General features: G+C 44.8%; 3 protein-coding genes across 4 annotated transcripts; 1 reads left to right on the plus strand and 2 right to left on the minus strand.

Annotated features, from left to right (window-relative positions):
• Positions 1–577: 577 nt before the first annotated feature.
• On the minus strand, positions 578–6,578 carry wisp (wispy). 2 transcript variants are annotated; one of them, XM_086836425.1, is made up of 8 exons: positions 5,251–6,578; positions 3,662–5,175; positions 3,064–3,484; positions 2,799–2,994; positions 2,595–2,741; positions 2,134–2,443; positions 1,668–2,075; positions 578–1,008 (listed from the first exon to the last, which is right to left on the minus strand). In XM_086836425.1, the coding sequence occupies exons 1-8, from the start codon at positions 6,238–6,240 to the stop codon at positions 1,005–1,007; spliced, it is 3,990 nt and encodes a 1,329-aa protein (XP_086692551.1). In that variant the 5' UTR covers positions 6,241–6,578; the 3' UTR covers positions 578–1,004. The 2 variants fall into 2 exon arrangements, with proteins under 2 accessions (XP_086692551.1, XP_086692541.1); XM_086836415.1 differs by having other exon boundaries at positions 2,799–3,484.
• Positions 6,579–7,267: 689 nt separating this feature from the next.
• sicily (NADH dehydrogenase (ubiquinone) complex I, assembly factor 6 homolog sicily) lies at positions 7,268–8,791 on the minus strand. Its single transcript, XM_086836458.1, has 4 exons — positions 8,372–8,791; positions 8,196–8,310; positions 7,513–8,138; positions 7,268–7,452 (listed from the first exon to the last, which is right to left on the minus strand). The coding sequence occupies exons 1-4, from the start codon at positions 8,554–8,556 to the stop codon at positions 7,371–7,373; spliced, it is 1,008 nt and encodes a 335-aa protein (XP_086692584.1). The 5' UTR covers positions 8,557–8,791; the 3' UTR covers positions 7,268–7,370.
• Positions 8,605–9,678, plus strand: LOC110182117 (glycine-rich selenoprotein-like). Its single transcript, XM_020950126.2, has 3 exons — positions 8,605–8,976; positions 9,035–9,119; positions 9,187–9,678. The coding sequence occupies exons 1-3, from the start codon at positions 8,958–8,960 to the stop codon at positions 9,410–9,412; spliced, it is 330 nt and encodes a 109-aa protein (XP_020805785.2). The 5' UTR covers positions 8,605–8,957; the 3' UTR covers positions 9,413–9,678.
• The last annotated feature ends 1 nt before the right edge of the window (position 9,679 follows it).

Raw genomic sequence — 9,679 nt, forward strand, 5'->3', positions numbered from 1 at the left:
ACTATCACCTGCTCTCTAACTCTCTCTCTTTGTAACTTAAGACCAGCACCTGCTCTCCAACTCTCTCTGCTTAGCTCTCGAGCTAGCTGTTTCTCTTTCGCTCTCACTTTCTCTGTTCTCTTTACTCGGGGACTATAAATAGAGGCACTGTCGGCCGCGCGCGCCTCTATTAGTCCGTGGCCTCGCTCCTGTCAACATCTAAACATCTAAAGTGATAGTGTAATGATAGTGATTGCATGGCGACCCAGAAATATCATCTGGCCAATGGAATGCATCCGGTTAACCAGGAAGCTCACTTTAATTGAAGTAACCAAGATTAAACCTCTACACTGGAAGGAATTAAGCGATGACTAAGAGGAATAACCTACTGCGGTAAGTCTTAAGTATGACAATTAATTTATTTGATTTACAATTAATTCCCAAATTGCCATGGACCCCATTAATTAATTATAATTTAGTTATGATCGATTTCAAATTCCAAACACCTTGGATTATCATCCTTTCTTGTTACTTCTGATATATGTAAATAACTTGATATACAATTAACCCTTTAAGTTAAATGAAAAAACATATTACGTTTGTGCTTTGCATTCTTTTCTTGTTTATAATTTATTGTACAGAACTTGTAGTCCTTTTTTTTACATTTTCGGATGACAATTTTGCATATCATAAGTTAGGTACATACACACGCCACAGGAGGAGAGACGTGGATGTTTACAATAATTGATGGAATTCGATATAACAAATTGATGGAATTTATGCATTAATAATAGTGAAAATGAGTTACTAGATGACATTTAACAAAATAAAGAAGCATTAGAATGTATTTACTGAAATTCACCCACGATTTTGTTTCCCAATTGGTTCTTTTCATCTTTTTGGATTTTTTTTTGATTTCGTGAATTTCAATTTACAAGAAATCTTTTGGGCTGGTGTTCCGTAGTAAACATTGTGTATAAGACATAATATTTTTGTTTGTTCGGTTTAACCACTTTTTTCAAGCTTTACCTGCAACGATTTTAGTATATATTAATTAATTTTAATTGTAGTGAGATCTATTCTTTGTGAAGCTTGAACTGGGTTAAAATATTCATTTTACTAAAGTTTTTCTTAACTTAATGTTATATCCTATTAAACTATACTTAACATATTTTATATTGCATTTAGAATTTGATCTATTTAATAATAAATAAATAAGGGAATAAAATTGAACCATTGCATTAATTACTTTTGAAAAAATTTTACAGAATTTCTTTTTAAATCTTTAAAATCTTTCATAACTTTGGTCTTTGAATCAATTTTTTTCTATAAAGACTGTTAAATATATTAGGAATGAATTTATGAATAGTACTTTCTTTAAAAATTATATACAAATAAAATGTATAGTGGGGTCAAGAGCTGTCCTAAAATACACTTATATTAGTACTCATATATTTGGTCCACTCCTTACTCTATAAGGGCACTATGCAACGTACACTCTACTTTGTTAGAAAGATATAAGTTCAGCTATTAACACCATTATTGGTCCTTTCATTCAAGGCAGGTCTTTTAGGTTAACACCTTTAAGTTAACGTCTGCCAAAAAATCCTTATGCATAGATCAACTATTTTCAATTATATCCAGCACACTTGTGCTTTTTTATCCATCAACCCTAAGAACCAACTGACCTTAATGAGCCGCCGCCTAGCATCTGGGGCTTATGGGCCTCAGTTCCCATCAATCCCGGTTCGGCTGCTTCTTGAACGACCATCATTTTCTCCCCGCCACGCGGTGGCTCAAACTGCTCCTGCTCCTGTTGGTTGGGAGCTTGCTCTGGGGGATGCACGATTGGACGGAAGATGGAAGACAGGTCCAGGGTGTGATCCAGTCGATGAGCTGAGGCCAGAAAGATTGCCTTAACGCGTTCAAAGGTAGCATAGTCGTACACTGAGCGGGCCGTGTTGGATAGATCAAATGGCTCCTCGATGTTGAGCTCCTTCCATTGGTAGAAATCGTTACGCTGGCTTCGAGCCATGCGACAAGTGGACACTGGCAAGATGCCGCCCGTGCGTATGGAGATGGCATAGGTGCGAAAACTGAAACGAGGCAACTAATGGATGATTAGGTTCTACAGGAGAAGGGCAAAGCGCTCACTCAAAGTTGCTGTAGTACTTAAAGAAGCCGAGCAAAAGCTCACCCAGCGTTTGGGTATTCTGCGTCTGGTAGGGCTCAATAGGCTCGATGAGATCTAGATCCAGACAATCCAGTTGTCCAAGACGAAACTTCTCTGGATATAGGGCCTGCAGGCAGGGCAACACATGAGGTGTACAGCCGTACTGCAGATAGTGCAGAACCATCAACACCAGCGAGTAGCTGGATATGGTCATGCGCTTGGCATCATTAATATCGTGATATTGCGCCCACAGCTTAACCACTACTACCAGTGGGCGTGCTCGCCAGTCCACTGAAAATATATAATATTTAACTTAGCTTAAAATGTATAAAAAGTTATATCTTAAAGCAAACAAAACCAAGGCAGATCCCTTGATCTATGACCAAGTCAAATGTACATTGAAAATTATATCCAGGAACATTATCGCTATAATTAGACTTACACTGAGCATAAAGCTGGAGCAGATAGGTGTTCTTAATGCCCACGCAATTGTTGTAGTTCAGATCAACCTCAATGCCGTTGGAAATGTCTTTGAAGCGCAGTATTGGCACCCTTGCCTCAATCAGATTAAAGTCTTTAAACACATCGGCTGTAAAGAAAACTTTACTCCGGTGGGTGAAATTATGATAATGATATAGCTCCTTACCAGCCTCCTTTAAGACGCTATTGAAGAGGCCGAGGGTGATGAGGGCCTCAGACCGCTTCTCATTGTGGTAAGAATGATGGTGGTGATTGTTATGCGTTGGATGCTCGGGCAGCAAGCACATGTCGATGTCCGAGGAATCCGTGCCAAAGCCAGTGATGGTCGATCCAACCAGGCAGATGCGATACCCCTCGAACATCTGATACAACGTGATGAATTTATTCATATATATATATATAATCGCCCTGGGCCCAGCCCCCGTACTCACATTCATCATGATGTACAAGTAACGCCATAGACGCATCTTAGCCTTGAACTTGTTGTGCGTCTGGCGGGCAACACGGAACATCTTCCAGACCTCCAACGACAATTTATCATACTTGCACATGCAAATCAATTTTTCCGGCTGCGCCGCCACTTCCACATTCCTGGCCTGGGCCAGGTAGCGATCGGGTGGCAGCATCATCTCATACCATGGACCTCCACCAGAGCCTCCGTGCATATCGTAATGGGCAAAACGATGTCCATGGTGGTGCACCGCATGCGGTGGCAGATGATGACGCGGCGTATGCTGCCTCGGATGTAGTTGCGGTTGCTGCCCGTTCATCTCAATCAAATGTGGTGACAATTGTCCGGTTTCTAAAGAGCTGGGTGTAGGTGAAATGGAAAGGTGCTCCCCACTGACCAAGCTGTGAAGGAAAAATAAAAAAAGAGTCCCTGTCAATATCGTTTGAAGACTAGACCGAATCGGTTTTCCTTTTTTTTTTTCTATTCGAAAAAGTGAAGTTAATTTCGCCACGCCTACTTTAATTTAAGAAATATAGAAATGTTATATCGATAAAAGGAAAGCGACAGGAAACACCTACCGACATCGATTGGTTGGACCACTCCAATGGGAATCGCTGCTTAGGGTGGAGGTGGACAGGGCAGGTGACAATGCCCGCACATCATTGTGGTGATGTGGCGAGCTGCCGGCGTGGCTGCCGCTGGATCCATATGGGGGAGCCTGGTAGCATGGCATCCCGGAATTTGGCCACACTGCCGCCGCTTGGGCTCCATCACCGTAGTGAAGAAATACCTGTGGCGGAGCACTCCCGCCGCTGTTTGGGAGTAGGTGCCCTGGTGGTGGCGCCTGTGAATGTTGCTGCTGCTGCTGCGAGGGATGCGGGATAATAAAGGGCACTGTTTGAGGATAATTGGGGCTTGATATGCATTGGTCGCCATTGGCAGCAGCTGCCGTGATGGCCTCGTCCAGCTGCGCACAGCTTATCATTTTGGTGGGAGTGTTAATGCCAGGGGACAGCATGGCATGTCCTCCGATCATGCCCAGCGGTAAAGGCGGGGGCGGCTGAGGAAACATGTTGCGTCCGTGACTCAATGCTGGTAGCGGTAGCACAGAATTGGATACTGTATTGGAAACCGGTATCGGAATCGGAACGGATCGGCGCACTGTCGACGGGGCGGGAGCAGGGGCCGTCACCGTAATACTTGGTTTGGTCTGCCGCGTGGTTTTTGCCCTATCTGCGGTCGACCCGGCGGTTGTCCCAGCTCCTGCTCCCGCCACTGGGGCGCCCGTCGTGGCAGTCATGTCGACATTCACATAAGTAAGATTGTACAGGTTCTGGCGTTCGGCACAGTTCGGCATAAACCCATCGTCTTCAGTCAGAGAGTGGAAGTGGTGCTGATGGTAGTATCCGTTTTTGCCTCCTCCCTGAGTACGTCGGTGTGCCGAATTAAAATTGCTGCTTGCCAGAATTTCAATGGTTTTATGCTGCTGCTGCTGTTGTTGTTGTCCCGAGGCAGGTGACGTATCTCCGATTCTCCCCGCCACTGGACTGTAATGCATCTTCTTCTGAATGCTGCTGCTACTGTTGCTGTCGCCATGCTTCCGCCGAAAGTGTGAGCTGCCCAGTCCGTGCTGGTGCGGATGTGCTTGGTGTTGGACGTGATGCTGTGGCTGCTGCTGCTGTTGCTGCTGCTGGTGCTGTTGTTGCTGCTGGTACTGCTCGTATGCGTACTGAGCATTGCGGTAACGCTGTTGGGTATAGCCAACATTCCCTCCTGATGAATGATTACTTTGTTGCTGGCGCGAGAAGGAGCTGCCACTGCTGTGATTGCTGTTGTTGCGTTGCTGCACGCCCTTATCGCTGCTGCTGGTGCTGCTGTCTGGCAACAGTTCCTTCTGCAGGAATGAGGCAATGGTCAGCTGCTTGGGCTGCGGATAATAGTATTGATAGTAATTATGCGGCTGATTTTGTTGCTGATAACCAGAGTTTCGTCTGTTCTCGAACGACAGAGACGCCTGCTGTTCCGTTGCAGCAGTAGCAGCAGCAGCAGCAGCCGCAGCAGCAGCCGAGACAACTGCAGCGACCGTCTCCTTCTAAAAATGAATAGGAAAAGTGGGTTGAATCGTTTAAGTTTACGCATTTTAGTATGGAAATGAATATATTATTACATCTTTTAGTTGCCTGGCGGCTTGCTGCGGATAGTTCGTCTTCCAGTAGCTGAGAGGCTGCTGTCGGGATCGTTGCTTGGCCCCAATTTCCTGTTCTTGTGCCTGTTCCGAATCCGGATCTCCTGCGGTGGTGGTCGCCTCCGGGGAAGGCTCTGCGCTTGAACTAGTAGTTGACGGACTGATGCTGCAGGACGCGGTGGTGTTTGCTGCTGTTGCTGTTGTTGAATCCGCAGAAGCTTCAGAGTTTAGGCTGTCGCAGGAATTGCGATAAAATGTAGAAGATAATTCCCCCATGGAGGAGGAAAGCGAATTGCGCTTTTTAGTAAGATTGTTGCTACTATTAGCGTTCCTGCAGCCACTACTATTGGTGTTAGTGCTGCTGCCGCTGTTGTTATTATTGCTGTTACTGCTATTATTGTTGTAAAGCCACTTGTCTGGCTTAGCTGACACCTTACTGTTGCCACTGTTGTTGTTATTGTTGCTATCTTTTAGCTTGCAATCAGACATTTGCTGTTGAATAATATTCTGATTCTTCATCGACTGATTGTTGTTGTTGTTGTTAAGCACCTGTTGCTGCTGCTGTCTCTGGTAATACGAAGATTGCTGCTGCTGCAGACTGTTGCTAACGGAATTCGTATTACCAAAGTATTTCTTTCGGCTCAACGAGTGACTGCTGCAGCTGTAGTGCCCTTGTTGCTGCTGTTGACCCTTTTGGGCATCGCTGCTGCTGCTGTTGTTGTTGTTATTGCTGTGATAGTTGGTCACCTGGCGCAGCAAATTGGCCGTCTTGCTGTTGCTGTACTTTCCAAACTTCAGGTGACACTGGCTCGGCTTGGACACTGGCGATCCAGCGGATAGCCGCTGTCGGAATTGCAGCGACTGTTGCTGTTGCTGTTGCACGGGCGTGTTGCACGCTGCTGTTGCGCCGTCATTGGCAGCAGCTTCTGCTGCAAATATCTTCATGTCGCCGGCAAGTCGGGTGGCGTACATAGCCCTCGAACTGGGATCGGATATAAGCGAAAATTATATAGTTTTACGGCTCGAGTTTTGGGCATAAAAAATCGCTCGGCCTCGCTTTTAGCGTCTTAGGACTAAATTTTAAGTTAAGTTAAAATTATGGTTGTTTTTTTAAGTTCCCTTTGTGTTAGGAAACCATTTGGTTTTAATTTATTTATGTTTTTTTTTTATATTTTTGATTTTGTGTTTTATTTAATACCTATGTTTTATATATTTTTTTAGTTTTAGTTTTGGTTATTTTTTTCCTTTTATTTTAGATTTTTACTGGTTACTTTTATATTTCACTTCAGATTATTCCTTAATCCGGGACTTTCACGTTTTAACGGCCACGACTGTAAAAGTGCCGTTCTTCCTGCGTTTCACACAAACAAACATGCACTGCCCGGTGTTATTTGTATATTCGCACACTTGCTATCTCTCTCTTTCTCGTTTCGTTAAATGCGCTGGCAAAAAGATCCGTTATGTGCAGGAGGAGGCGCAAAAGAACAGAAAATAATGAACTGGCAACTGCGAATGGGAGAAAATCGAAGAAATTGACGTAAGATGGGGAAGTTACCGACCATAAATTAAAATAGCAACTTACCAGATCAAATATTAGCGGCAGCGCGGTAAGGAAAACGGTGCCTATCTCGTTGAGCGTTTCGCGCTCTGCTCCGTATCCATTAAAGTCGCAACACACACTTTCCACATCAATTCAAACATTCATAAAAAAACTAAAACTCCGCCTAAACTAAACGCTTTGCGAGAGAGCGAAAATGATCGCCACATCCCGATCGGGTTATCGATAGCTCTGCTCCTGCCGGAGAGAACCGATTTGATCGAATAATTAAGCTGAACTTAAGATCAGCTGTTGACGGTGTTGTGATTATTTGCTGTTTTTGTTTTTTTTTTTTAAGCTGTTTTTTTTTAAGTGTAATATTAGTGAAAGCGTACTTCTTAGTACAAGTTTGATTCCGCTCACAAGTGTTTATAATATAGCACAAAAAAAACGCATAGCTTCTTATCTATCAGGTATTTTATTTTTTAAAAATCAACAACTAGGCATTAAGCCAAACTAGTAAGTAAACTAACTACCAACTGGCAGGTGCATTGTTTTGGCTTAATTAGTACCGATTAAAGAGAGACTTCCAGTAGAGACGTACCGGCAACAGGGAGTCGCGTCCCACGCAGGACTTGTGGGTTAGCCTAAAAGCATAAAAAGATTTAAAAAAGGTATCCCTTTTAAGGAAACATCGGTGAACTCACTGAAAGTTAGCGCGTCTCAGACGCTCCAGGTAGGCATCGGTTGCAACGGCAGGGAGGAAGATCTTACGCACTGGTCGCGGCACCTGATCGTGTAGTTTCCTGGCCAGCTTCAGGTGTGTATTGGCTGCACTGGCTACCTCGAAGATGCACTCCTCCACGCCCTTATCATCGCTGCGGCCACGAATGACACGTTCCTGGCTGACGCCATGCCGCACAAGCACCTCGAGCGGCACACAAACGGCTTGCTGACGCCCCGCATGAGGGATGGCTCGCAGCAGGGTGGCAATGCCTAGTGCCTTACCCAAGTGGGAGGCTGCATGGTCCACCTGGAGGTCACGTACGCCGCTTATCTCAACCAGGAGCAGGAGGAGCGAGGAGAAGGTTTGCTCGGCATACTCTTCCAATTCGCGAACCGACTCAAAGGCCTTGTTGGGTGGACGCTCACGGGCTGTGACCAGGCGGCGCAGATAGACCTTGTTCAGCTTTCGACTGCCCACGGTGTGCTTTAGTTCGCGCAAAACCGGCTGATCTTTTACGTAGGATGGCTGGGACTCCTCCTCGAAGCACTTGTCAATCGAGTCGTACCAGAATTTAAGGCGCAGCTTGGCTATTTGCGGTTCGATTTGCTGTAAGACATCTTATTTGAAACTGCCATTGGATTAAGAACCAAGAATATCACTCACATGACCACTGACTGATCTGGAGACCTCCACGTTGAAGGCCCGCAGGGCGAAGGCAGCTCGCCGCAACTCCCGGGGAAGCAGGAGCGTGCTCAGGTAGTTTTCGTAGTCGTACTTCCTATATGAATGATATGATTAGCGAACAGGGAAACCGAGATTCTTTGCAGGCAACAACTTACTCCACCAAGCCCATGCAGTGTTTGGTCCCATATCCATTGCTATCCGCCTCGCTGGCTGCATCGTCCTTCTGCTCGGTGGCCGGCTGCTGGACACTCGCATGCCTGGCGGTGACGTAGGAGCCACGAGAGCCGGAGCCGGCATTAAGTAACAATTGGTTAGTCCAACTCCTCGCCAAGCACCGCATCTGAGAGCTGCAGAGAGATCCGTTAAAATGCTGAAATCAGACGGAAACACTGGGGATTTTTCCCTCTGCGGCAGCTGGTCTCACTTAAACCAGAACGTAGTCAAAAAACATCAAGTTATCAACAATTATTTATTTCAAAACGTGGTCTGTGACGATAAGAAAATCGTGTTATTTTTCAACAAATTTATAAACAATGTCAAATTCAAGCTTAATTCTAATAAGAACAGCTGGCCTCGATTTTTTTTTTTTAGATCCTCACCGATATTTTAGACCGATATTTTTTCAGTAAATCAGCTGCTCAGCTACCATCACTATTAGACTCTAAACACCACGTCAAGTTTTGTGTGTTGTGATAAACATTAATTAGTTTCAACAAAACAGTCGCTTTTTACGACTGTGGGATGGCTTACATTGATCACAGTGAGTGCAATACATATATCTGCTTGTTTCCACTTTTAAGCCTTGCTCTGTTTTGCAGACGGTCGCCTATGGGAAAAGCGTCCTTGGAACTGGCACCGGATCGTGTCCATCATTATTGGCTTTTGGTTCGCCATCAAGCAGTTGTATGTATTAACGAACTAAGTCTTTGTATAGGATCATCTCACACAGCAAGTTATACTCTATCCGTAGGTTCCGCACATTCCTGGCTCCTTTCAATGGAGGAGACAATAATCGTGGAGACTCTCGGGGAGGAAACGGTTGGGGCTCCAGTAGCTGGGGTGGCGGCGGAGGCGGTGGTGGCGGCGGTGGGGGTGGTAGAGGCAATGGAGGTTACGATGGATTAAGACCAAATCGGAGAATTGGACGCATTCCACCGCCTTCTCAATCCTGCAGTGCTGGTGGCTGCTGTGGATAAATATTAGTGGTTACTTTATGATTAGAAAGACATCTCCCTGTACTTAAACACAATGGCGATGCAACCAGATATAATTGGGGATTAATTTAGTTACTTCATGGGCCATCGTTAAGCTAAAAAATATTTACATACTCTAAATCATTTATTATTATTGAATAAAAGGCCCCAAGCATTATACATACTTCCTCCCAAGTAAGCTCGTTTTCAAAAAGAGCAGCGGAATCAGCACGATCAATTTAAAATAAACAATTTATTAACACATGAAAC

This window comes from Drosophila serrata, unplaced genomic scaffold, assembly GCF_035046125.1.
Source record: "Drosophila serrata isolate PLE 108 unplaced genomic scaffold, ASM3504612v1 contig_45, whole genome shotgun sequence".
In the NCBI taxonomy this organism is placed as follows: Eukaryota; Metazoa; Arthropoda; class Insecta; order Diptera; family Drosophilidae; genus Drosophila; species Drosophila serrata.

Bases quoted from the DNA above. Each gene is read 5' to 3' on its own strand.
- wisp (XM_086836415.1), bottom strand. From the start codon at position 6,240: ATGTACGCCACCCGACTTGCCGGCGACATGAAGATATTTGCAGCAGAA. The intron at 5,176-5,250 runs GTAATAATATAT...ATTCATTTTTAG, and splicing joins CCGCCAGGCAACTAAAAGAT to AAGGAGACGGTCGCTGCAGT. The intron at 2,076-2,133 runs GTGAGCGCTTTG...GCCTCGTTTCAG, and splicing joins AAGTACTACAGCAACTTTGA to TTTTCGCACCTATGCCATCT.
- sicily (XM_086836458.1), bottom strand. From the start codon at position 8,556: ATGCGGTGCTTGGCGAGGAGTTGGACTAACCAATTGTTACTTAATGCC. The intron at 8,311-8,371 runs GTAAGTTGTTGC...TCATTCATATAG, and splicing joins CACTGCATGGGCTTGGTGGA to GAAGTACGACTACGAAAACT. The intron at 8,139-8,195 runs GTGAGTGATATT...GATGTCTTACAG, and splicing joins CCAGATCAGTCAGTGGTCAT to CAAATCGAACCGCAAATAGC.
- LOC110182117 (XM_020950126.2), top strand. The intron at 9,120-9,186 runs GTATGTATTAAC...CTCTATCCGTAG, and splicing joins TGGTTCGCCATCAAGCAGTT to GTTCCGCACATTCCTGGCTC.